The 25,802-nt window shown below is 36.2% G+C and overlaps 1 protein-coding gene across 3 annotated transcripts in view; it reads left to right on the plus strand.

Annotated features, from left to right (window-relative positions):
• LOC306852449 (supervillin-like) overlaps positions 1-25,802 on the plus strand; it is a 71,820-nt gene that overhangs the window by 40,616 nt on the left and 5,402 nt on the right. For 2 of the 3 annotated variants that reach the window (XM_079389299.1, XM_079389300.1), the window contains 27 exons: positions 1,175-1,209; positions 2,142-2,206; positions 2,896-3,032; positions 4,967-5,252; positions 7,598-7,967; positions 8,881-9,103; positions 10,338-10,470; positions 13,035-13,103; positions 14,281-14,449; positions 14,608-14,703; positions 14,874-14,960; positions 15,060-15,237; positions 15,389-15,561; positions 16,957-17,112; positions 17,857-17,993; positions 19,793-19,940; positions 20,091-20,236; positions 20,593-20,768; positions 21,132-21,279; positions 21,383-21,576; positions 21,658-21,740; positions 22,140-22,288; positions 22,727-22,832; positions 22,936-23,143; positions 23,229-23,362; positions 24,334-24,489; positions 24,724-24,867. In XM_079389299.1, the coding sequence (XP_079245425.1) occupies positions 1,175-1,209; positions 2,142-2,206; positions 2,896-3,032; positions 4,967-5,252; positions 7,598-7,967; positions 8,881-9,103; positions 10,338-10,470; positions 13,035-13,103; positions 14,281-14,449; positions 14,608-14,703; positions 14,874-14,960; positions 15,060-15,237; positions 15,389-15,561; positions 16,957-17,112; positions 17,857-17,993; positions 19,793-19,940; positions 20,091-20,236; positions 20,593-20,768; positions 21,132-21,279; positions 21,383-21,576; positions 21,658-21,740; positions 22,140-22,288; positions 22,727-22,832; positions 22,936-23,143; positions 23,229-23,362; positions 24,334-24,489; positions 24,724-24,867 (4,106 nt within the window). Of the gene's footprint in view, positions 1-438; positions 607-1,174; positions 1,210-2,141; positions 2,207-2,895; positions 3,033-3,890; positions 3,987-4,966; positions 5,253-7,597; positions 7,968-8,880; positions 9,104-10,337; positions 10,471-13,034; positions 13,104-13,799; positions 13,851-14,280; positions 14,450-14,607; positions 14,704-14,873; positions 14,961-15,059; positions 15,238-15,388; positions 15,562-16,956; positions 17,113-17,856; positions 17,994-19,792; positions 19,941-20,090; positions 20,237-20,592; positions 20,769-21,131; positions 21,280-21,382; positions 21,577-21,657; positions 21,741-22,139; positions 22,289-22,726; positions 22,833-22,935; positions 23,144-23,228; positions 23,363-24,333; positions 24,490-24,723; positions 24,868-25,802 lie in introns of all 3 variants that reach the window. The other variant, XM_079389298.1, reaches the window with a different exon arrangement.

The following is a 25,802-nucleotide window of genomic DNA, read 5'->3' on the forward strand; positions in this document are numbered from 1 at the left end:
TAACACGCAGTTAATCAAATCTCGTCTAATGTAACTGCTTGGAGAATTAAATGTTAGAAGAGACATTGTGGTCTTACAGAGGAATCGCTCATTCAAAGTTGAGCAGCAGATTTTAATGCTCTATTCTTTTAGCCATCATGCTGCTCGGCTTGTCTAGTGCGCACTTTGTCAGTAATAATTAACCATTTCTGCCTGTCTGTCTTCTTACCTTGGCTTGGCAGCTTTGTATTTCTAGAGACAATTATGTTTGTGTTTTTGCTAGTTGTGCTGACAACATAATTCTTAACCACTTTTTATGTTTGTAATGTTTTCATTAGTTAGTTTAACCCACTGGTATGAGGATGATCAGATGAAATATTCATCCAGCATTAGCATTTTGCTTGTGCACCTGCCATTCTTCAATGCTGCCTTGTTTAGTCATGCTTTGTGACGTAATAGGGCAGAAGAGGTGCCTCCAGATACACGTGCACCCTGGAGAAGTGAGAGAGTCAAAGATCGCTCATCTCGTCGCCCTTTGCGGTATATATGTCCTACTGAGAATAGAAAGACATCTGAGAGGTTTAGAACGCAGCCTATCACATCAACTGAGCGAGAAAAGTCAGACCGGTAGGCATTTTGATTAGTCTTATGCACGATATTGTAGAGATGTCCTGGAGTGCAAATTTAAAATTACACTTTATATGCAGAAAACTAAACCCAGATTGGTTTGAAATGTGTTTTTTAATTTACCTTTTTTAACTACACTGTATTTGTGCGCTGATTACTTCAAGTTAGGTTTTGGCTCACTAAATAATTGTACTTGTTTAACACACTGTGTACTGTTTTATGTGTAGTGGATTGTAATCCAAAGGTTTGGTCAGTGGTTTTAATGAAAGGCTCTTTTGTTGTCTTTTTTTTTTTTTTTTTTCTTTCTTCCTCTTCTATTTCTGTGGCATGTTGCGAAATCTATAATTCTGTTAAACGCTGTGGATTAAGCAGGCCTGATTATTTTTTCTGCACTTTCCCACTAGCTGCTTTGTGTATTTTCCTGATTCTCTTTTTCCTAAATATGCTGCTGCTTTTGTCTGCTTACAGTATTGCAATTCAGCTGGTTGACCTAATCATTTTAAAATCCAAAATGATTTGATGTTTAATTGTAACCGTTTTTAAGACTCCCAACTTTTGTTCTCTTTAGGTCTCATCTAAGCCCTGAACCACTGAGCCCTCAAGGTAAGTCTTTTTTCTTTTTCGCATACACGACACGATCTGTATTATCACTTAAGGTTTAATATAGCAAATCTTTCCATTGTGTCATTTTAAAATAGAAAGTTACTCTAGCCACCTTTAGTTGCTGTCTTGCAGTTTGACTTGTGTATACAAACTTTGTGATGGGCAGGATGACACGTTAACATTACTAATGCAAAAGTTTTGTAATACAAACTGACGTGCTGATAGTACATACAATTATTGAAACAAATGTGTTGCTTAATATTTTTTGTTGTAAACCATAATACATTTTAGTATTATTACACTTCTGCAAAGAACAGCATTTATTGGGGAAAATAAATCAGTCTAATGCATCCTTGCTGAATAAAAATGTGCTGAATTAATGCTGACCCTAACATTTTAAACAGTTAAAGTTCTACCTTGAGCAAGATATAAATAGTATTTGATACTTTGACATTAAACTTTGGTTAATCTTTGAAACCCAAATTAAGATGTTTTTAATGAAACTTAATGACACATGAATCTAAGTTTTGGTTTCCTGATCTTTCAGTGGAGGTATAGATGTCTCTCTAGTTTCATTAAAAAAGAACCTAATTTGTATTTTGAAGATTAAATAAAATTCTGTGGGTTTGAAGCAACATGAAAATGAGTAAATGGTCACAGATTTTCATTTTTGGGTGACATGTTCATTTAAGTGTTGCATTAATCATGTCACACTTTATATTAGAGCAGATTTTAATATGTTGCATTTGGTAGATGTACAGCATTTATTTTCCCTGCTGTGTCTTATTTAAGGTTAACCTGTAACGTGTAATCATTCTACCATGTGTTTAACATTGTGATTGTCCTCCGAAAGTCATGGGATTTCAAGAAATAGTTCTCATTAAAAGGCTTCTGACTCATTCTTTTCTTCTTCTCTTCCTGTGTTTTTCCAGTAGATGAAGAGAAGTTGGATGAGAGAGCAAAGCTGAGTGTAGCCGCCAAGCGCTCTCTTTTCAGGGTATGTGGTGATTGAGTGCGTCTGTGCTTCTGTACCAAACCCTGAAAGTGCGCTGCTTCCTTTCTACTGTCTATAAAGACAGCATCCTAACCGAAATCTTGTGGCTTATTTGAAACACTTTATTGGCCACAACCCTGCCAATGGTTATGCAGACCACACAAATATTGTCCCTTACATGAAGTGCACATAAGAAGCTCGACCACAGCTTTGTTGATTACAATAGAGTCTGATGTTAGCATAAGCCCCCCCACCCCCATTCAGTTCTCAGTTTTTGAAATAGTCCAAAACAAGATATCTTTTGCTGCCTGTTGATAGAAACATGACATTGCTGACTAACAATGTTGCTTAAGCTTTCAGTTTTCTTGTTTTTGGAACAGAATTTGTCTGTCTGTGGTTGTACATGCTTATTATTTTGGTATTCCAACAATTGTGTTGTCACACCTCAGTCCATTACCCCTCAACTCTCACATCATACAAACACGCACATTCCTCAAATATGACATTTGAAACAACAAATTGTGACCAACACAATTTAGTGAGTCTTATAGAAACCTGAGTTAAAGGAAAAACATCTGATATCTTGAACAAGCTTGTAAAGTTCCTCAGTCAAATGCAGCATTTTAGTGTTTTATTAATCTTGTTAGAAGTTATTGTGCAAAGCTTTCCTATAAAGTCTTTCTGTTTCTTAGGAGCTTGAAAAGACTTCAGATGGTTCAGTTTTGAAGGCATGGAGCCGTAACCCTGCTGTTGAACGGAGGCTGAGGAGAGGTCAGGATCGCTCCCACACTCAGCCCGTCACCTCGGAGGAAGTAGTCATTGCTGCTACGTAAGTTTTATAGTTTATGGCATGTTCAATAATTCAGATTGAGGGCACAAAAATCCCCCAAATGTTTACACTTGTTAGCTTCAACATTTACATCAACATGAATATATCAAAGATTTGGCAAGATATTTGATCAAAAATACAGTAAAAACAGCAACGTTGTGAAATATTACAATTTAAAATAACTGGTTTCTATTTTAATATTTTTTCAAATGTTATTTATTCCAGTCCCTGCTCAATCAGTCTAACATGCTGATTTCGTGCTCAAGAATCATTGTTTAAAACAGTTGTGCGGTTTTAATATTTAATATTTTGGTGGAAATCGTGAAACTTTTTTCCTTATTCTTTGATGAATTGAAAATTCAAAAGAACAGCATTTATTTAAAGTATAAATCTTTTGTAACAATATACAAGTCTTTACTGTCACTTTTGGTCAATTTAAAATTTAATAAAGTTGTATCTTTTAAAAGAAAAAAGTTAATGACTCCAAATTGTAGTGTAAGCATCATATATGTATCAGTCAACAAATGAATCAGTCAGAAAGCGCTTTATTGCCACGTATGTATGTTTTGGTGACAGAAGCTTGCAGTACACAGAGACAACAACAGCACACAGATAACAAAAGTAAAGATATGTGAATAAAATGCACTAATGTGTATATATAAATAAACAAAAATAGACCCATTCTATGTACAGGTGTGCTATGAATAGAATAGCAGTCTGTACACGTTTTTTTTCCCTTTAAATTCTATCCTTTCCTTTTCTTTCATGTGGTGTATGTAGCTATGATCTGTTTTCTTCAGTTTCCTTCAGTTTTTTTCCTGTGTCTGTTTCTTTTCTTCTGCTCTGTGTGGTTTAAAGTGTCCCTGGCCATTTGTCACAGCCTGTGACTGTACAAACCTCTGTAACGCGTGTTCCTAGTCCCACTCTAGTCAGCAGATCTGTGACCAAATCCAGGTACCCAAGACATGCATTTAGACACTCCTATGAGCATGTGTGTGTGTGTGTAACACAGGCATTGTCACTCTTATCAATACTAATGTTTGTCACTGAGAGCTTGCATGTTCACAGATTTGTCTTTACAAAAATGTCTCTATTTCTTTAGATTCATGCATCATGATGAAAGCGCTCAACAATTGTATTGTGAAATATCATTACTATTTAACATAATTGTTTCCTATTTTAAGATATATTTTAAAATAGAGTCTTCAATGTCACATGATTCTTCAGAAGTCACTTTAATATACACATTTGATTTTATTTACAACTTTGAAAAGTCAAATTAAGAACCAGCACCCTCTTGTGGTATTTTCAGGCCAATACAGAGCGTTAGTTAAGTTGCTAGAATTAAAGAGTGAGAATTTCAAAAGCACACCCACAATTTCATGACTACAAATAAACTTATCGTGATCATCACTGACTTGTGTTGAGCTATAATATATGTTATTAATGATTTGTAATTTCGTGAAATGGTAACAGTTGTTAAATGCGTCTGAATTGAGTCATGTCGCTTGTTTTTTTTTGCTTCATCAGCAATGTTCAGCATATAAAATTCATGACATGTTTATCTGCACGTGCTACTATAATCTTAATATTAAGAAATGTTTTATTTATTATTTGTGCTTGAAAATGTTTAACACAGATGTTTATTCATTTGTGTGGATAAATTGACTGCTGAAAGAACAACACATCCAAAATGTTTGTTTGTGGTTGCCTTTACAGTGCTTTTTTCATACTGTAACATGAATCACAATTTCTTGTATATTCTATGCATGCACGTGTAAGTAGTTATTTACACAATGTTGTAATTCTTTAGTATTATCATAATTATATATGATAAATACAGTCATGCAGCCCAGCCTTACAGGTAATATAATGGAATTAATATGAAACACACTGAGCGTTCCTGAAATATCTGGTGTTGATGTGCCATACAGCTTGCAGGCATCATCTCAGCAGAACTCCATGGTGAGGGAACAGGCCAGAGAGGTTCGACTGGCTCAGGAGGCAGTGGATACAGATCGAGCTCGCCATGCATCTCCGGGGGAGGATGGCCAAGAGGAGCCAGACCTTTCCACGCTGAGTCTGGCAGAGAAGATGGCACTATTCAACCGCCTGGCACAGCCATCCAGCCACGGCCCTCGGGCCAAGGGAGACACTCGGTCACGTAGAAGTAATGCCCGCTACCAGACTCAGCCTATCACACTAGGAGAGGTTGAACAGGTATGTAACACATCCGTCTCTTCATTAAACAATCAGATCATGCTTGTTCATGCCACATTTGGGAATTGTATCAGTTTAGTACATTACTCATGTAATTTAAATCATGAATCATGACTGGTCATTAAATTAAGTACATATGGGTGTGATCTTTAGGTGTGCACATGCTTTTGGCCATATAGTGTATGTCAGTTAAATACTGGAGCAGAAGAGAAAAGACTAAAACAATGAAGCTATAAAGCAAGTCAGACAGAAATCGGGGGTTAAGAAGTCGCTGGCTGATGAATTACATTCTCAGAGTAGGTACTTTTTTTTTTTTTTTTTTTTAATACTTTATTGCAGCCTTTGTTTTTAATACTTAATTGCAGCCTTTAAAAATTATGTTCTGCAAAGTATTAATGTTTGTCACATTATAAGGATTTTTTTTCTATTCAACCGAAATGTTTAGGAATGTTGTTATTATATTTTTGCTCATGTGCCCTGATTTAAGTTTGTTGGGCATATGTTAAAGTATTACATCCACAGACATGCAATCAATCTTAGTTCAACACACACAGACACATATACTGCAAAAAATGGTTTATCTTACTTAGTATTTTTGTCTTGTTTCTAGTCAAAATATATCTAAAAAATCTAAATCAAGATACTTTTACTAGATAAGCAAAATTACTTAAGATATTTAGTTTTTTAGATATATTTTGACTAAAAACAAGACAAAAATACTAAGTAAGATAAACCATTTTTTGCAGTGATTGAGCATTTGAAGGGATTTGTCTCTGATGCAGGATGATTCTAATTCTGAGATGTTTGACGAGGAATCGGAGTTCTCAGAGCTTCTGAGTGATCTGGAACATGTGGGGATACCCAAGTCCTCTAGAACCGTAGGATATTTCATAGAAACCAAGGTTTTACTCAGCCTGCAGTAAAACCATTGTCCCGTGTCTTAGAAGCAGTCGTCCTAATGCTTCAGCATTTACGTATGTCCCTATGTGCCAGTAGACTGAATTCTGGCGTTTCTTTTAAGCATCTTGCTTAGATGATTGTACAGCCCCAAAGAAGGCATGGAAGTAAATGCTTCTGTTTGTGAATGTAGTTCTAGATTGCTGGTAGATCAAGTACAGGCTTCGCAGTCTTTGTGCTTTTGAAATGGAGCTGAGAAATGTTAACAGATATGATGTTTTTGTCTGTTTATTATGTTTAATGTGTACACATCATTAGTGCTGGGTTACTCTGCAAAGAAATTTGCTACAGTGTGTTTTGCTTTCTGTGATTTGATTCTGTAACGAAGCATGGAAACATTTTGTGAAAATACAGACTGGAATGTGTCTTGAGTCAAGAGAGAACTATTTCTTATCACTGTGGGCTATAGTGAACTATTAGTATAGCCCGTTTTTAATCACTTTTTGGGCTTTCTCACACTTGGAGCATTTGTTTTGGAATCTGGCGTGTTTTCTCCCTTAGTTCGGTTCATTTAGGCATATATGAACACAGTAAACGTTCGGTTACTAAAATAATCATTCTTATCGTGTCTCTGCCCGATTGAAAACACTGGGGTGGTTGTTTGTGGTGAGAAAGCAATCCTACCCAACAAACAAACCTGTATCATAATGCAGAATGTATTAAATGTTACTTAAAAAGATAAAGAGGCTCTTTGTTGTTTTCAGCTGCAGTAAGACACTGTTGCTTTTACAGTAACATTTCCCACATACTGCCCTCCCCTATTCATTATTGTTCTTTTCTATACTTACTATTATATGAATATTTAAATTGTCACACTCCATGCATTGCGATCAAGCAGTTCTCTAAGGAAAGTCGGTTGTGTTTCAGTTGTTGTCATTGAAGATGTTCTGTGTTGTTGCCTATGAAGACTCTCTAATGAATGAGTGGGAGGTTTTGACTGTTTTTAGGATAAATGTGTCAGTGCTGAATCCTTACTTTATTTGGAAATCAATGATCTTATTCTGAATGTACACCGCAACTCTGCCTAAAGCTCTGCTGACACAGTAGTGGTGAATTTAATTGATTGTGTCTGTGAGTCAGTGTGTCTGTTTCTGAGGGCATGATGGGAACAGTCGGGTTCAGTATATAAAGGGCATGGCTTTGTGAATGCTTTTGTTATTGGCTGATTTGTTGCTTGGCTTTCAGCTACAGGAAATGCACTTAGTTCATCAGCAGACACACGTCAATCATGCTGACTAATCAGAGGCTGACTGTTGATGAATGTGCTGTTTCCTGCCCATGCTGACTCACTTTTTGTTCTAATCTTTCTCATACTGTTCACTCAAATCTTCTGCCCTTTCCTTTTCTGCTCAAACTCTTCATCCTTCTCTTTTATTGTTCTCTTGTAGCTGCAGCCTGCAGGTGGAGCTCGATTTGCATCCACCTCTACCTCGGCCCTGAGATCTTCGACCGTTTCCACTGAACATGCTGGTGACATCCACCTGACCATGCCCAATGTATCTGGCCCTGCCTACTATGAGCAGACCCTCTCCCCACCTTACCAAGCTCAAACTGCTCATCAGAATCCAGATGTGTTCCCGGTGGCCCAAGGAGAAAAGCAGTTATTGAGCATGGGGAAGAGGAAGCTCCCCTCTCCAGAGAGCATGAAACAGACACCACACTCTCAACCGGAGTATAAAGGGCACAGTGAGGCTCTGGTGACCCCTCAAGACCCTTCAGAAACCGATGGAGAGCACAAGTCAAAGGCAGCCATATCAGGTAGAGAAATATAGGTGATGTGTATGTTTTCTAAGTGGCACATCTTCTCATACATTTCTGTACTTCTAGGTATTATTATTTAACTCCTCTTTTCTTTTGTATTTTTTCTTACCTGTTTTTCCTAGTTAATAATATGGCAAGATGCTCTCTGTAAGAGCAGTGCACATTTACTGATATACATATATAGTTAGACGCATACAGTGAAACATGTACAAGTTGGGGAAGCATCATCCAATACATTTTATTATTAGGGGAAATGGATGGATGCCGTTGTTTATTTAGTTGTAATTTAATTTTGTCTCACTGTTTGGGTAAGATGAGCCCCTAAATAGGACAGATAGCCCTCTGGGAGAGAAGTCAGGTCACAGCTGTCATTGGATATTTACTAAATATGCCAAATATATCTGATATCATTATAAATAATACTTCCAAGCAAACATTTAGTGGAGTCGGTAAGATCTTTTATTTATATATTTATATATCTATATATCTATATATCTATATATATATATATATATATCTATATATATATATATATATATATATATCTATCTATCTCTCATGTGTGTCTGTTCTGTAGAGTCTTCCTGTTTGGTGTCATTCAGGCTGGTGGTTTTAAACTTTTCCCCATTTGAAAACACAGAAAGATGTCTGTCTAAGCCACATGGTTGCAGCATGAACAACAAAGCTTCCCTTTATGCTTAGAAACTGACACTCATTTCCTGTGTTACATATTCATCAGTTTTACTATGTGTGTATTCACATGCTCGAGCGAGCGTTAACTCTTGACAGTGTGTGTGAGAGAGTTTGGCTATGTTTGTATTTGTCTGTATTGGCTCCGCCTGTCAGTGAGCTGTTATTGATGTGTATCACTGGGACTGCTCTAACCCTTTCCTGTGTCTGTGTTTAACAGATCTTCCTGTGCACACAGCTTCAGTACGTGCAGCGGCAGCTGTATCGCAGGGCTCATCCTCTTTACGGAGCGGCTCTCTCGCACTGCACACGCTCACAGAGTCTGCCGGACACCCCTCGGAGGACAACAGGAGAGAAGACGAGCAGGAGACTGACTTTAAAACAGAGGAGGGAGACAAGCTCTCAGACATCATGTCTACCAGACAGATGTCCATCAAAGAGAGGTGAATGAAAGCATTAAATATAAAAAATGACATCTTTGAAGAGTTTGTAAAGTTAATTATGTGGTGATAGGAGAAGTCAGCAGAATGTCATATGTTAGTGTTTTCCCTTGCATAGGTAAATGTATACTTATAGATGTATATTGAAAACCGATATCCTTCTATTTCTGTATAAAGCAGGACATTGCTGGCATAGACTTTTCTGTGTGTGTGTTCCACTTTGACTATTTGGGGAAAGTGGGTTGTCTTTTGAATATATGTCAGTTCAGTCATTCTGTTTAGAATGAGAACTGAGAGAAAAAATACGTTAGAAATGGAAACATCAGATGCTCCAAGTCCTTACATAACATTTTTGACTATAAACTAGGTCATTGTCGATAGTAATGATGCTGCGGTAATGTCTTCGTGCCATCTGACTGCCTCTTCGTATTGTGGTCTGACAGGAAGCACACAGATGGAGGAGGACACATATTAGAGAAAAACCTTACTGAGTGTAGCATATTCCAGTTCAGTGTAACACTATATTGTGTATAACTCTGTATAGATTGGTTTTAGTTTTGTAAGAGCTGTTCTACCATGTCTGGTTTGAGATCAAAGTATTGTGTAACTTATGGGCATCTGTCTGTTGCCATAGGAAGCAAGCTGACGCAAGCTGATTAATGACATAATGAAAACAACTCATCTGCATAAATACAAAATATATATAGCCACACTTGAAAAGATGAGCAATGACACTTGTCATTGAGCATTAAAAATGCCTATTTGTTGTTGATTTGTAACTTTTTCACAGATAATAATTTGCAACATAAATTTGTTTGCCATGCATGTTTAGTTACACAAAAAGTTTCAACACACCTAATTGTTTTTCAATATATCATTTTTTACCATTACGTTTACATACCAAAAAAATTTAAACTTCATCTGATATATTAGCTCCTTTGACGTGGATACCATTTGTTTAGATTACAGTACTGCACTACTTGGTTAAGGAATCCTCCTGGATTGCTTTTCAAAAGTGTTGGAGTTCCCAAGCATGCTTGGCTCTTGTTATCTGCTTCACTATCTGGTCCTTCACATCCATTAAATGTTTTTGTGAAGAAATGTAAAAGTCTACACACTTATTAATTAGTAAATGCATCTACAAAATTAATTTCAAGCATTTAAAAGTGTATATAAGGTTTTTAGATCATTAAATCATTCTAGAATTCATAATGACACATGGTTCTGTCTCTCGCAGGCTGGTTCTGTTGAAGAAGAGTGGAGAGGAAGACTGGAGGAACAGGATAAATAAAAAACAGGATGTGGTGAAGGTTGCTGTGTCTGAAAGACACGCCCAGCTATGGGAAGTGGAGCAGAGCTTCAAGAAGAAGGTAACCTCTGAACCTTGAACTGTCTCAGCTGATCGTACAGGTCATAGGTCATGGTGCGTTGTCTACTTTCATATACAGTGTGTATTCAACAGCTGTTGTGTTAGATTGATGTATGTGTGTATGTGTATATATATATATATATATATATATATATATATATATATATATATATATATATATATATATATATATATATATATATATATATATATATATATATATATATATATATATATATATATATATTAGTAACATCTTGTATTATCAGCTCCGGTTGATGCAGAGCAAATATCATGCAACTGGTTGATTTTTGTGATTTAGTGGTTTAGTGTGCATTTGTTGCATAGTCCAGCATTTCATCTTAGAACTGGCCTTTGTGCAGTTGAGTAACTCTAAACAGAGAAGGGTTAGTGCTATTTATTGTTTTCTTATCTTGTATCATTTCACTTTATTCTGTCCTTTCTGTTTGCATGGTTTTGTGGTGTGCATGGGTCACTTTCAAATTGTTTTAAAATTTTTATTTTATTTGTTTCTGTGTGAAACTCAAGAGTTCTAATCTGCACACAATCTCTATAGCAGACAGGTTTTCTCAGAGCTAGCAATTTATTTACTTTTAAATAGTGTAGTCTGATTGTTTATGATGTTTCTAAATGATCAAATTAGATGCATTTATCCAATCTTAAATAATTGTGACTGACATTAAAAAAAGGTTTTAATAGGGCTGGTAGAGGTCACGTGGTCATCATGTATATGTACGTCATTTTTATAAGGGTTCTGGATTATTTGTATGTTTGATACAGTGTGTTCTTAACCTGGTTAATCTCTGTCTTTCTGCTAGTCCACTACTTTACTGCATGTTTTTTTTTTTTTTTTATTACAATAAAACTTTTAAAAACTTTGCATGCTTGATACTAATTCTCTAGAATGGTGGGGGATGTGGTGAGGTTTCACATGCTTTTCTCTGTTTGGATTTATTCTCTAGACTGTTTCAGTCACTCCACTGCAGGGTTTTGATATCTTCAGGTTGCATAAATGCTATAATGTGATTTTCGTTATGACATCACTTTATCACAAAGTTCAGCATAGGAAATTGGCTATCATTAGAGCGAATACTCTGCTGAAGATCTGGCAGATCAGATTTAGCAATCGTAGTTTCTTTAAAAGATTACAAGATCTCCATTCCACCAGCATTAAAGTCGACTTGAAATTACAATTAATTTAATTTGTTTTGACCTCGTACTTTTGAATTAAAATACACTAAAGTAATCAAACCTGTTCATTAGAAGGGGGTGACCCAATACTTTTGGCAATATAGTGTATATCATAACTCGATCTTGTGGTGATGTATGCAGATCTTCTCCAGTCATTGACTACTTAACCCTTCCCTTTCTCACAATAAACTGCAAGCTCTCATTCAGATCTGCCTCCATTCAATCAATTGTTTCACTCAGATTTACATGTCAATATGGGGAAAAAATATTCAGTTTTATTCATTTTCATTGCAACTTTAATACTTGTAGATCAGAATACGTTTATACAGTATTTCATGCTGATTTAAATAATTTAGTTAACTTCTAAAATGAGTAGCATTTTAATAATATTGAGCTACTTTTTTATTAGAATTAGTGCAGGTAGCATCTTCAGACTGCATAATGAACATGTTTATTCTTCACAGTAACCAGATTCAAGGTTAAGTTCAGTATCCAAGCTTTTAGTAGGCGATCATTTCTCCCCTGTTCATTTTACCCCTTTTTGTAGGATGATGGGATGATAATTGATGACTTTGCCGTGTCTGATCAACTTTGGGTAAGGCTGTTGGTCTCTGTGCTAACAGGCTTAGCACGGGTATTGCCAGTGTACAAGGGTTATGGTTTTCTTTTTGTGTTTAGTCCTTGTAATCACGGTAACGTCAGTGTGCTGTCGTGGTGTTTCGGACCTTGTTGTCAACTCGGGATTACCCAGTTGCTTGTGGTGGTGATTTAATTTGCTTGTTCCTCTCACATTGCTACCATGCTACATTCTGCAATGTCACAATATATTTTCTATTATTTTTTAACAGCCATTGTGGTGGCTTTGTCCTTTTACCCAATGGTGACTTGGTGTGGTATTGGTGTTTATGGTGTGGTATTAATTGCCTTGTTCAACCACTCTTATAGATAGACTTCAGGCTTTCAGTTAGCTTTAGTTGTAAATTTTACACAGTGACAGCCTGATGAGCCTGTGAATTTGTGATTTATTTACAGTACTGTATCTGCCCACTTATTTCATTTGATTCTTGTACTTTCCATTAGGGTTTCTCTTGAAGTTTGGAGAACGATTTCATCATCATTAGATTCAGGGTGGTTGTACAAGGCTGGTGATTGTGTTGTATTTTAGATTTGACCATAGCATTGTAGCAAATTACTTTGTCTTGTTTAGAGGTCATGTGGTTATTTAGGTGTGACATTTTGTCTAAGACCTGTGTCACCTGCCTGCTGTCTTTCCCTGGACTTCCTCTTCATTCCCTACTATTTTGTATGTCTCTTCATCTTTTGTCTTGCTTCCCCTCTCTGTCTTCTCTGTAGGATCCTGTCTTTTCCTCCTCCTTTTCGTGTGCCTCTGAACCACTGGATCAAATAGCAATCCTCCCCAAGGTGAGCAAAAACACCCAATGTAAACTATCCTCCTCATTCCGCCCTCTGATACTGACAGAGCCTCTCTTGACCACTAATATTTTTCTCTTTTTCCATTTTTACTTTTTACACAATCCTTTTAAATTTATGATTAAAAAACACGTCAGACCAGAAGTCCACCATACAAAATACAGGGACAGTGTTTCAGGGATAGAATTTCATTGCCTGTGTATTTAGAAAAGTACACACACTTTTTTTCTTATAAGTAATTATTATTAAAAACTATTTCACTGAATATTTTATATTCTGTACAGTGTAACAATGCAGTATTTCATGATGTTTAAGAAATTATATTCTTGTATTTCTTGGGTTAATTTGATGAGCACTCTCAGTTCTTGTCTCCTTGACAGTGCCTTGTCTTCTAGGTAACTCTTGATCTTTAAGTAACTTTGTGTAATTTTTTATATACATTTCATATACTTCACTTAATGCTTAAACCTTTAGGCCTGTATATTAAAATCTTTCTACCATCTTCATTATCTTGACTAACTGATAGGATAACAGGTCAGCGGTGCAGTGAAGAATCACCTTCCTATGTCTATTAATAGGAATCGTTTTAGTCTAGCATGCATCCTCTCACCTTTTATCCTTTCTTTCCATTCTTTTCTCATCTCCCTTTCTTCCCATCTGTCTTCCTGCTCTTCCCTCTGTGTGAAGGCTACCCCCCTGCCCGTGCAGGTGGATGAGCGTCACCCCTGGAGACGGAAGGTGCCTCTCACCCCCAAACACACATCCACTATTCCTCCATAGCACAACAATAAGACTTGTTGTAATGTATGTAAACGTATGCATGTTAAGTGGTTTTGTGGTGTTGATTTGGTATCATTTTTTGGCATCAAAATTTTGACTACATATAAATTTTCAGTTATATAGATGCTTTCGATTTGGTTCATTTCCAGGTTAATGTTAGGAAAACGGTGGCTAAGTGTGTATACTGAAAGTTATTTTCAGTTTTGAGTGTTTTTCTTGGCTGAATATTTTGAGATGTTTCTCTCACTACTTTTACAATCATAATGTTTATCAACTAAGCATCACTTTTAGATAAAAAATTATTAAAAAGCTATTTAAATTAAAGTGTGAACATGTTTCAGCCTGATATTGATGTAAATGCTTAATTTTTTCTCATTTGTCATCTCAGAGGATGGGAAATGAGGTCGTGGAGAGTCAGCAGGTTGAGCGAATCGAGATGTCTATTCAGGAACGCAAGCAGCTCATCACCGCACAAGAGGATGCCTGGAAGTTCAAAGGTTACAGAGCATCCAATGACTCCACTCAGTTTACAGTGGCTGGACGTATGGTTAAAAAAGGTTAGTGAAAAATACACGCATTGCTTCACAGCAGGGAGACGAATTGAGACTTTTTAATGTAATTTAACATTGGTGGACTAGGTGGACATATAGTTTTGATGCATATAGTTTTGCTTTGTAACCGTGTGAAACTTTCTCCTCTGTTTTCTCTCTCCCAGGTCTGGCAGCCCCCTCTGTGCTCACAAATCCAGTGCTGTCCCCTCTGTCCTGTAAAAACAAGAATGCCTCCCATACCATTTCAAAGCCACATGAAGGTGAGAAGCCATATTGTACTCATCAAGTCCAGATTGTATCATTTCCTGGTCTCTTTACCTTTTTTTCCAATTGTATTTTCTGTTCTCTTTCTACTATATCTGGCATATATATTTTTATATTTATATGTCATATATGCATACATATATCACTGCTGTATTTTCGTAAGCAGAGATAGAAGTCAAACAGGACATGAAGCTGGAGTCAGACAAGAAGCTGGAACAGTTGGAGTCATTCCTTGGTCGGCTCAATAGTAAAGGTGAGTGTGAAAAGAAAATATGTAATGAACTGTATGTAATGATTTTCTCCTATATCAACTTTATTCAGTTTATTCTTAATGTTTTTATACATTTCTTAGTTTTAGGACTTCAAGAGGCCACGATTGCAGTCACAGAGAAGTCTGTTAAAGAGGTCATGACTGTAGATGATGAGATCTTCGATAAGTTTTATCGACACACAGAGGATATGGCCAAGATCACTAGCAGGGTGGAAATCAATGACGATTTTGATGCCATTTTTGGAGTGCAGTCGCCCAGGTAAAGCCAAAAGAAATATCATGTAGCAATTGTGGTGCTATGAGTGGGTGCTGGAGTCGTCATTGTACAAACAGCCATATTTTTGTTTTAGAATATTAATTTGTTTATTTGCAGCTTGACAAATACATTTTGTATTTTTTTTTTTTTTTAGGTTGACTTCAAACATGGTGCAGCACAAGCGTGCAGTACGGCCAACCAGAAACGTTCAGTCATCTAAAAACCCCCTGAAAATGCTGGCCGTTCGGGAGGACATCAGACATGAGTACACCGAACAGAGACTGAATATCGGCCTTCTGGAGAGCAAGAGGATGAAACAGGAAAAGAGTGAGTGATTGAAGAAGGGTGTAGAATTGGACTACTCAGTTTATGAACCTGTTTCTTTTAAATATGCACATTTATATAAGCAATATCACACGAGTAGACGTGAGCTATGGCTGTATATCTGAACGGCTGTGATGCAGGCCAAGTGCCGTAGGTAATCACAGCATGCCGATATACAGCCATATCTCACATCTACGAGTGTGATATTGCGTTTATACAACATTTCGACGGCATATGTGTGTAAATGCATAAACAATTATAACGGAGTGTCTTTAAAGCCCTCTTTTATGCAGAACTACTACTTTCCGCCACGGATTCAAATCTAAATTTAACAGTTTAACGGCTGAGCCCAAGCCTCCGTTACTAATTCCAAAACATCTCTTTAGAACTAGCAATAAAGGAACGTTGAGTTGCTTCCTTAAAAGCATATTGTATTATGGTATTAAAAGCGGTGTAGTATGTATAGTAGAGTTTTATGAGACAAATGCATCTGATACAGCATTTATTCTTCAGATCAATCTCATATTCACAATTAGTATGAATGTCCGATAGGCTCGTACTATCCTTTCATATGTTAAGGGTGATTTCTGATGACAGCTCAGCTCGGTGCATTTGTTGGCTGCATACAAGCTTTTTGAAAGTAAAAATAACTTCCTTGCTCAAAACTGTGCTTTAGTATTTTTCAATTTAAAAGTGTTTACTGCTGACTCGTGAAAAGTCTCTTGTCGCCATCTAATGGCGGAACAATGTAACTAAAATCACCATCACGAACACACAGACACCATTTCCTAATACTAAATACTACTATTATTTATATAAAATATTAGTTATTGAATAATAATATTTAAAAAAACAAAAACAACATCCATCATAAAAGGCAATTTGGTCAAAAGTACAAAGGCAGCACTCTGATATACTGCATTGAAGTAACATAAAGATGATGAGATATTACCAAAACTATTTGCTCTGGAACAAATAATAGCTTAATGAGACCAAAGACAACCGTTAGATTTGCCCAACGGTAAGAGTGACACAAACAGTGAAACGGCTGCTGGAGTTCTGTTGGACTCTTAATATCTAATATCAGATTCGAGGACCACAAAGTTGTGTTGTATAAAATTAGTTATAGTGTTGGGATTTCAGTCAGCCAGTTTGTGTGACAGCATTTTTTAACTAGACATCTTTTTCTACAATAAAAAGAATTCTGCACAAGGACTTAGGTGATTCTGTGAATATTTTTTTTTTGTATCTCTTGCCTCTAAACTAACGCAAACTGTTCCAAATGTAAGAGTGAGGATAGTGTAGATACAATGAAACACTGGTTTGAGTTACTCTCTTTTAGAAGTTAAGAGTTAATGCGTTTGCTGTTTGTCTCTGTTCTTTTCCTCTCTTTCTTAGTGAATAAGAACAGCGGTTTCTCTGAGGTTGCTCTTGCTGGATTGGCCAGTAAGGAAAACTTCAGCAGTGTGAGTCTGCGAAGTGTGAATGCATCTGAGCAGAGTTCCAACAACAGTGCCATGCCCTATAAAAAACTCATGCTCATTCAGGTCAAAGGTGAGTGACAATGACAACAGCTGTTTGTGATGCACAATATTTCAGCTCAGTGACAGAGTGGAGGGCTCCTTTTACAGATGGCTCTGCTGATCAACATTATCCGTTCTGACCTTGTTTGGGCACAGCTTTATTCACAACAATGTTTCATATAAAGATTAATGGTCTCTGATTAGCAGCTAGCCATATAGAGTATGCTGTTTCTGTAGAGACGGTGCTTATTTGGCAGTGAGACAGCCATGATAGATGCTGTTTACTTAAATGTAGGAGGGAGAAGCCATCTTGCATGAGACCTTCTGCTTTTGTTATGAGGACAGCTGTTGTAGGATGTAGAAGGGCTTTGGATACCAATTCCTCATAAGGCATCCCTCTCAATCTAAACCTATGTGCATGTTCCCAAAACAACATTCTGTCCTTAATAAAAACGGAGAGAAAGAAACCAGATAGGCTTAATGAAGAGAACAACACGAGCAGTTCATCAACAACATATTATGGCCAACTGCAGTAATCTTCTGTTTTGAGGGAAGTTTGTTGATTTGAACTGTTTTCAGTGCACATTTTATGAAAGTAAAATATAACATTTCATAGTAATATATCATAACTTGGGTGTCTTCTGAGTTTAAAATTCAACCAAGATAAAGCTGTGCAGTCCAAGCAAATCACTTGGTGTGTTTGCACCTCACATCAGGGGGTTCAGCATATGACTCGCACTGATAGTGTCCCAATTTCTCTGTGCATTTTAATCAGGTCGACGACATGTCCAGACCAGACTGGTTGAGCCCAGAGCTTCCTCCTTGAACAGTGGTGACTGCTTCCTTTTGATCACACCTCATTATTGCTTCATCTGGATTGGAGAATTTGCAAATGTTATTGAGAAGGCCAAAGTGAGTGTGTCCTGATATGTACCAACAAATGCACATCACGCTTTAGCATTGTTTAATATCCAGCTGTTAGCAGTATTGTTATTGTTAATTAAAATGAATAAAATTGAAGTTTAAATAAAATGAAATGTATAAATAAATATATTAAATCGAAATTCTTCTTTTTTTGAAAACTTTTTTTTATTTCAGTTAGTGGTCAAGGTAACATTTTAGTTTTTAAGTTGGAAAAAACTAATAAAATGAAAACAATACAATTAAATACAATTAAAAATGTAAACTAAAATGAAAATAAAAATTGAAGACAAAAGCTGGTTCAGAATTTTAATAAACACTATAATAGTATATAAATAATACTAAAATAACACTGGCTGTTTAGTACAGAATGTCAGTATTAGCCACCCATATAAAAATGTTATTTTGGTTCTAAGGATTTGTTACAATTAAATCTGTCATATCCTGTACTCAGCTGTGGTGTTTTCAGTACTATACATATGTTGGTGAGTCCCCCACGTGCAGGAAGTAAACAGAATTAACCACAAAGGAAGTGTCATATTGTTGTACAGGAAGCAGGAGGTGAATTGTAAAAGCTCCTGTGTCTCTCTTACAACTTTCTATTATTGTTCAATCCAGACTGCAGGTCACTGAACTCTGAGTTTGACCTACATCTCACCAGTGATTAAATGGTCATTGTCTTAAACTGATGGAAAAGGTTTTTTTAGGGGTTCAAGCGCATAGTTCTGAATCCTTATTGTAATTGCTAAAATGGCCTGATGGTGATGCTACAGCGATCAAAAGTGCGAAATCACTCAATGTCTTATGTCTCACGTCTTATATCATTGGAATCCTTGGCTCACAACAGACAAAACACGTCTTGGATTTTCAGGTATTTTGAGTTTTTTGAAAAACCTACTTTTGCAAACTAGTTTTTTGCGAAAGATTCTCTGGAGAGTGAATATCAATAATTATCAAAAAAAGTTTAACTTTTGACTCACCGTCACGACATGATGCAAAAACGTTCGCATGGCGCGGAGCTGCTTTTACTAAAATGCCACAAGTGTCTAAGAGGACATTTGTGTATCTCAAAAACATGGCTGCCATTGGCCGATGAATTTTGAGCATCTACTAGCCAAGGTTAAGTAGTCCTAGATTTTTCACTCAACCTCGATCTAAGCACTACAGCACGATTCTCTCTGGACTCTCTAATCAATAATTATCAAAAAAATAATTATAATTCGGTTGCTATAATGGTTCGTTTAGAAAAGCGGCATGTCCAAATATACCCAAAAGCCTATAATTTCTAAATGAAAACTTGACCAAACTTGGTGAGCTCATGCGGCAGACGATTCTAAACAAGCAGGCAAAGTTTTATGAAGATCGGACTATAGGTGGCGCTATAAAATCTATAAATGTTAATGAACATCATTCCATGGTAAATTACCTGTAATTGAAAAAAAATGGTCTTTTTAATCATTAATTTAGCTGGCTACAGGTTTGTTAAATACAGTCTTTTTCCTTATGTGCTTAAATGTCTTAAAGTGCTTGAACCCCGGTAATCGATGCTTACAACTATATATATATATATATATATATATATATATATATATATATATATATATATATATATATATATATATATATATATATATATATATATATATAAATAAATAAAATATATTTATTTTATTTTTTTAATTGAATAATTGAGCATGTGTGTATTTCTGTATTGTATTATTATATTTGTGTGTCTATTTCTGTATTGTATTATATTTATTACAGTTATTATTATATTCTGTATCATGCAGGCCGCAGAGTTAGCTACATTCATTCAGACCAAGCATGACCTGGGATGCAGAGCCTCGTATGTGCAGACCATTGAGGAAGGTGCCAACACTCACACTCATGCTGCCAAAGAGTTTTGGAAGATTCTTGGAGGCCAAGCCAGTTATCAAGGTAAACTAATCTGTAATTCCTTTTGCTGAAGGAGGAGTGTTTGAACATCTGTTTTCTTTTTTTGTACACAAGCATAATATGCTGATGATACAGCAGTTTACCACTTTACTTATTACAGTCCCTGTTAATATGGCCCTCTCTACCCTACAGCCGCTGGCACTCCAGAAGAAGATGAGGTCTATGAGAGTGCCGTCGTAGAAACCAACTGTATCTACAGGCTTATGGAGGATAAACTTGTTCCTGAAGATGACTACTGGGGTCGAGTTCCTCGCTGCTCCATGCTTAACCCTGAAGAAGTACTTGAAAATACTACATATTTAATATTAGGGATGGTTTGATGAAATGAAATAAGATGTTATTTAAACTAACAATATACAGTATTTTATTCATATTATAAGCTACAGTCTACAAGTTTGCATGCTTGAAGTTGAAAAACTTTAGGGTGTATGGTCATATTTGGTATGATTTATCATCTTTAAATATTAGCGTACTTAGACCAATAGCTGACAATTAAATTAAATTAAAATAAATTAAATTCAGTTCAATTATGAATATATTGTACATCTGCTAAACACTCGGTATTATTATAATATGAACTAAAGTAAAGCAAATTCAAGTTTAAACCAACTTTTTATTCTTGTTTGACATCTAGGTGCTGGTGTTTGATTTTGGTAGTGAGGTCTACGTATGGCATGGTAAGGAGGTGACGCTGGCACAGAGAAAAGTGGCATTTCAACTGGCAAAGCACTTGTGGAATGGCACCTTTGACTACACCAACTGTGATATTAATCCTCTGGACCCTGGAGAGTGCAATGCACTTATACCCAGGTACAAATTGGAGCAGAGTATGTTTGGCTGTGCTAATGCATACTGTTCCATCATAGATCAAGTTTTGGCACTTGTGACCTTTTAAAGCTCATTCACACAGGCCTTTTAGGTCAGAATTGTGCTACTGTTGCTTAACTTACTACACCTGTCAAAACAGTAGCTTAGTATCTCAGTGTTCATAAACTACCAGCAGAATTTCTGAGACCTGATGCATCTCTCCTAAAATAAATATATGCTGTGTTCACATCTCATGGCTTTGTTTTGTTCTACTCTTATGAAGTTATATAGAGAAGTTATATACAGATTTGTATAAAATCTTTATGAAATTAAAACAATTGTCTTTTCTGAATCTGTTATTCATAGGAAAGGCCAGGGACGACCAGACTGGGCTGTGTTTGGCAGGCTAACTCAGCACAATGAGACTATTCTTTTTAAAGAAAAGTTTTTGGACTGGACTGACTCAAAGAAATCCATTAAGAAGAATGGTGACTCGCATGTTGTTGAAAACAAGGTAGACTCGCATAAAATAAATGACTAAATTTGAATTTAATACTTCAGAATATATTTAAAATGTTCCAAAACTTCAAATAAAATTGGTTGTTTAATTTCTTTAGGAGCCCCGGGGAGGGGAATGTCGGCCATACGATGCGTCACTGATGTTGACTGCAGTATGGACGCCAGTCAAGACCGTTCTGGATGGGGTCGATGTTGGACGAGGTTATGGATTGGTGGAAGGTGACGAGGGGCGTAATTTTGAGATCAGCACGTTATCTGTTGATGTCTGGCACATTCTAGAGTTTGACTACAGGTAGGATGGATCATTTATTTGTTAAGGCTATTAAATTAATGGGGTTTCATATACAAGCACTCTCTCTCTTGCTTTTTCTAGTCGTCTACCCAAACAGAGCATTGGTCAGTTCCATGAAGGAGACACATATGTGGTCAAATGGAAGTACATGATCAGCACAGCAGGTGAGTTGTATGTTGGAGGTGCGCATTGTAATGTTTTTTTTGTCAACTAAAATATAAAAATAAAAAGTTTCAGTAATTGAAATAAAATATAAATTTAAGATGGAAAACTTAAATGGGTGCGCTGGGAACTAACTAAAAGAAGTTTAAGCACCAAAAGTAAACTAATGGAAATTAAACTAAATGGAAAAATAAAATAAAATTCACCGGATTCTTTACTTGCACCTTTTTAATATTTAATGTTAATTTAATTTAAATGAAACCTCCTCTCCATGACCTGATATCATTCCCACTGTGTCCCCACCATACAGTCCATCTATAATCAACTGCTCTCGTAAGTTAATTTTTTGAAACCACAAGATGTTGTTTGACCGTGATCCAAAACTCTGCTTTTTTGCACAGTTGGCAAGAGACTGCATTCAGAACGGATCATCGGTCCAGGGAAGGAGAAATGTTGTTATTTCTTCTGGCAGGGTCGCAACTCCACTGTGAATGAAAAGGGAACCTCAGCACTGATGACTGTAGAGCTGGATGAGGAGAGGGGTGCTCAGGTATTCACTATGGATCATCTTATACTTTAAAACTAATTTTTAGGATGTTCTTAAGCCTTTTCTGCACTGCTGTTTAAAAGTTTGGGGTCTGTAAGTCTTTTTTTAATGTTTTCAAAAGTCTCTTATGCTCACCAAAGCTGCATTTATTTGAATAAAAACATACAGTGAAACGTTAATATTGTAATAACGGTTTTCCATTTAAATATATTATAAGTTGTAATTTTTTTTCTGTGACTGCAAAACTGAATTTTCACATGATCCTTCAAGAATTATTCTAATATGCTGGTTTGATTTTGAAGGAACATTTGTTATCAATGTTGGGAAGAGTTGTGATGCTTAATATTTTTCAATATTTTTTATGTTTTTCAGTAGAACAGCAGTTCTTTGAAATGGAAATGTTTTGTTAAAAGTCTTTTTAAGATGATGCTTGTTATGCAGGTCCAGGTACAGCAGGGAAAGGAGCCTCCTTGTTTCTTACAGTGCTTCAATGGAGGAATGATTGTTCATGGTGGAAAGAGAGAAGAGGAGGAAGAAAATGCACAAAGTAATGTTTTTTGCTAGCTTTACCACACACTTTACATCTTGAAAATCATATTTTGAACAGATTACTTCTTATGGCCTTGACTCGATTTCCCTTATTTTTACAGATGACTGGCGCTTATACTGTGTAAGAGGAGAGAAACCCATAGAGGGCCATCTGCTAGAGGTCGTGTGCCACTGCAGCAGCTTACGGTCTCGCATCTCTATGATCCTCCTGAACATCCCAAAAGCCAGCATGTACCTGTGGCATGGCTGCAAAACACAGATCCACACACGTGATGTAGGTTGTACTGCTGCCAACAAAATCAAAGAGCAGTAAGTCAACTCGCACGCAAACAAACCAATAGCACTTCACTTCAAAAAGGTTGCAGACCCCTGACGTAGACTTTCTGGTCTCCAGGTGTCCTCTGGAGGCGGGGCTTCACAGCAGCAGTAAGGTGTCCATCCAGGAGTGTGATGAGGGAGCTGAACCACAGGGCTTCTGGGAGGCCTTGGGAAGAAGAGATCGAAAGGCGTATGACTGCATGCTGCAGGGTGAGCAGAGAAGCGTGTGTCTGTGTGATTGCAAGCTGACGTGCAGGTGATTTACAGCATTCCTGCGGGTCCTTAAGAAGTTTTAAATTCAGTATGATCAATTTAAGATCATAAAAAGTCTTAAATATACTAAATAGTACAACAAAGGTTTTGAGAAATTTCTTGCTCACCCTCAAGTTGGAACTATTCACTATTCCTTTAATTATCATTTTAAGAGATCTTGCGTTTGGAGATGGAAAAGGAGGAATCGTGATACAGCCTAATGTGATTATTAAACTAAACGTGAGTGCTGCACATTTCAAAATAAAAATGCAGTGCTGTTGTGCATTTCACAGGCTCGTGGTTTTAGAGGTCAGTGAATACTGTACATTCGTTTAAAGCCATTGCTTATAATCTATTAGCAATGTTTACTTTTATCGTGTTTGTTTTTAATATGTTGTAGATGTAGATATTGTATTTTATCTCCCTCATTTTTTGAAAACTTCAAAAAGTCTAGCATTATGCATACAGATTTTCCTGGATATTATTGCTATATTGGTTACACAATAAACTGTATCCAACATTTTGTTCAATATAAACTCTTACCTCTTCTTTCTGGGCCACTTTTTGACAGGAAGATGAAAGCTAACTTTGTTACATTCAATATATAGATTTTTGTTTTTTTTATCAGCACTGTCTGTTTATTGTCTTTCTTTTAAACACATTATTAGCTAAATCTAGCATTGATCAACCTCTAATTCGAATGTACAGATATATTAGTACATAAACCAAGTTTAATACATAAGGACTGTATATATTAAATAAAACAACTATTTGAAACTTACCCTGTTTTTCGGTTGAATATGTGCCTGTTTACACTAAAGATATGTGATTTTATTTTGAGATTGTTTGCATTTGTTCTAAATGGACATAGTATTATTTTTATTTGTACATGTCTTAAAAAGATTCTGTGGATTTATCATGTTTCTCAGATCCGGGAAAGTTCAACTTCACTCCCCGGCTGTTCCAGTTAAGCAGCACTTCAGGAGAGTTTGTGGCAGTGGAGTTTGTGTATCCATCTAGGGAACCAAATTTGGTCAACTCGATGCCTTTCCTACAGGAGGATTTGTATACAGCTACTCAGCCAGGTGCTTGACATATTCATGTTCACTAAACACTGTTAAGAGTGCTGTCTGATGTAACTTGTTAACTTGCACTGTTAGGTATTCTGGGTGGGTGTTAGTTACAATTTAATTAGGCTTTTCTACAGTCATTACATGCATAATGTATTAAGGAAATTGGATTCTTCACACTCATTTAAAAACTGAGATATGTCTGTGGCAGTGTCATGATGTCTCTACTTGTGTTTGATTGTCTTTTAGCCTTGTTTTTGGTGGATAATCACCATGAAGTGTACCTGTGGCAGGGCTGGTGGCCTCAGGACAGTGAGAGCACAGGATCAGCTCGCATACGATGGGACTCTGACAGGAAGTGTGCCATGGAAACAGTACTCCAATATAGCAAAGGTGACTTAAAAAGGCATACCAGTCTTTAATGACGTTAGGGAAGAAACAAGAATGATATTGTTTAAAGCATGATGGGTTTTAAAAAAAAAAAAAAAAAAAAAAGCATATGTTGACTTTCTAGCAGCTCCCCGTTTAAACTACTTGGAGGTGAGCAAACTGACAATAAGATAAAGATTTTGATTGAAAATTACTTATATTGTTAAAGATTTTGGTTGATAATGTTCTACCACAGTGCACAACAACATAATATAGTAAGGAAATCAGAGATATTTGATTTGAAATTAATTCATATTAAAACCCTTTTGCCCGGTTTCACAGACAAGACTTAATCTCAAACAAAAATGCATGTTTGAGCTGTTTTAACTACAACACCTGATCATATTTTCATAATACCTTTTGAGAGTTACTTACTCTCCCTTGGAGCAAAACCAACCATACCAGCCAATATTTAAATCCCAAATTAAATCTGTTCATCATATAAAGCAGTCATATAAATTCACAAGATTTCACAAAACTGCTCGATTCATATGGATTCATTTTATGATGGATGATATGTCACAATAAAAATATCTTAATTTGTGGTTCAAAGATTAACGGAGTGATACAGGTTGACAAGTATGAACAACTTTCTGAAAAGCAGCTATGAAATTATGTGTATTGTAAAAAGATTTGACTTAAATTTTATAACTTTGACTTTACTTAATATCATTTTGAAATGAATTTGTCTTGACGATATATGCATGTTTTTATAATATCAAAGCTGCTGTGTTCATGGGGATGCAAGTTCAAATCCGAACTGTATTATTTCCCAGACGAAATGTAGTTTTTTTTGTGTAATTTTAATTTTTAATTTATTATATATTTTTTATTGTAATTTAATATTCTGACAATAAAAAAAATCATGCAATAACATCACATTGCTTTTATATTTATAG

The sequence above is a fragment of the Barbus barbus genome (assembly GCF_936440315.1).
Source record: "Barbus barbus genome assembly, chromosome: 32".
Taxonomy (NCBI): Eukaryota; Metazoa; Chordata; class Actinopteri; order Cypriniformes; family Cyprinidae; genus Barbus; species Barbus barbus.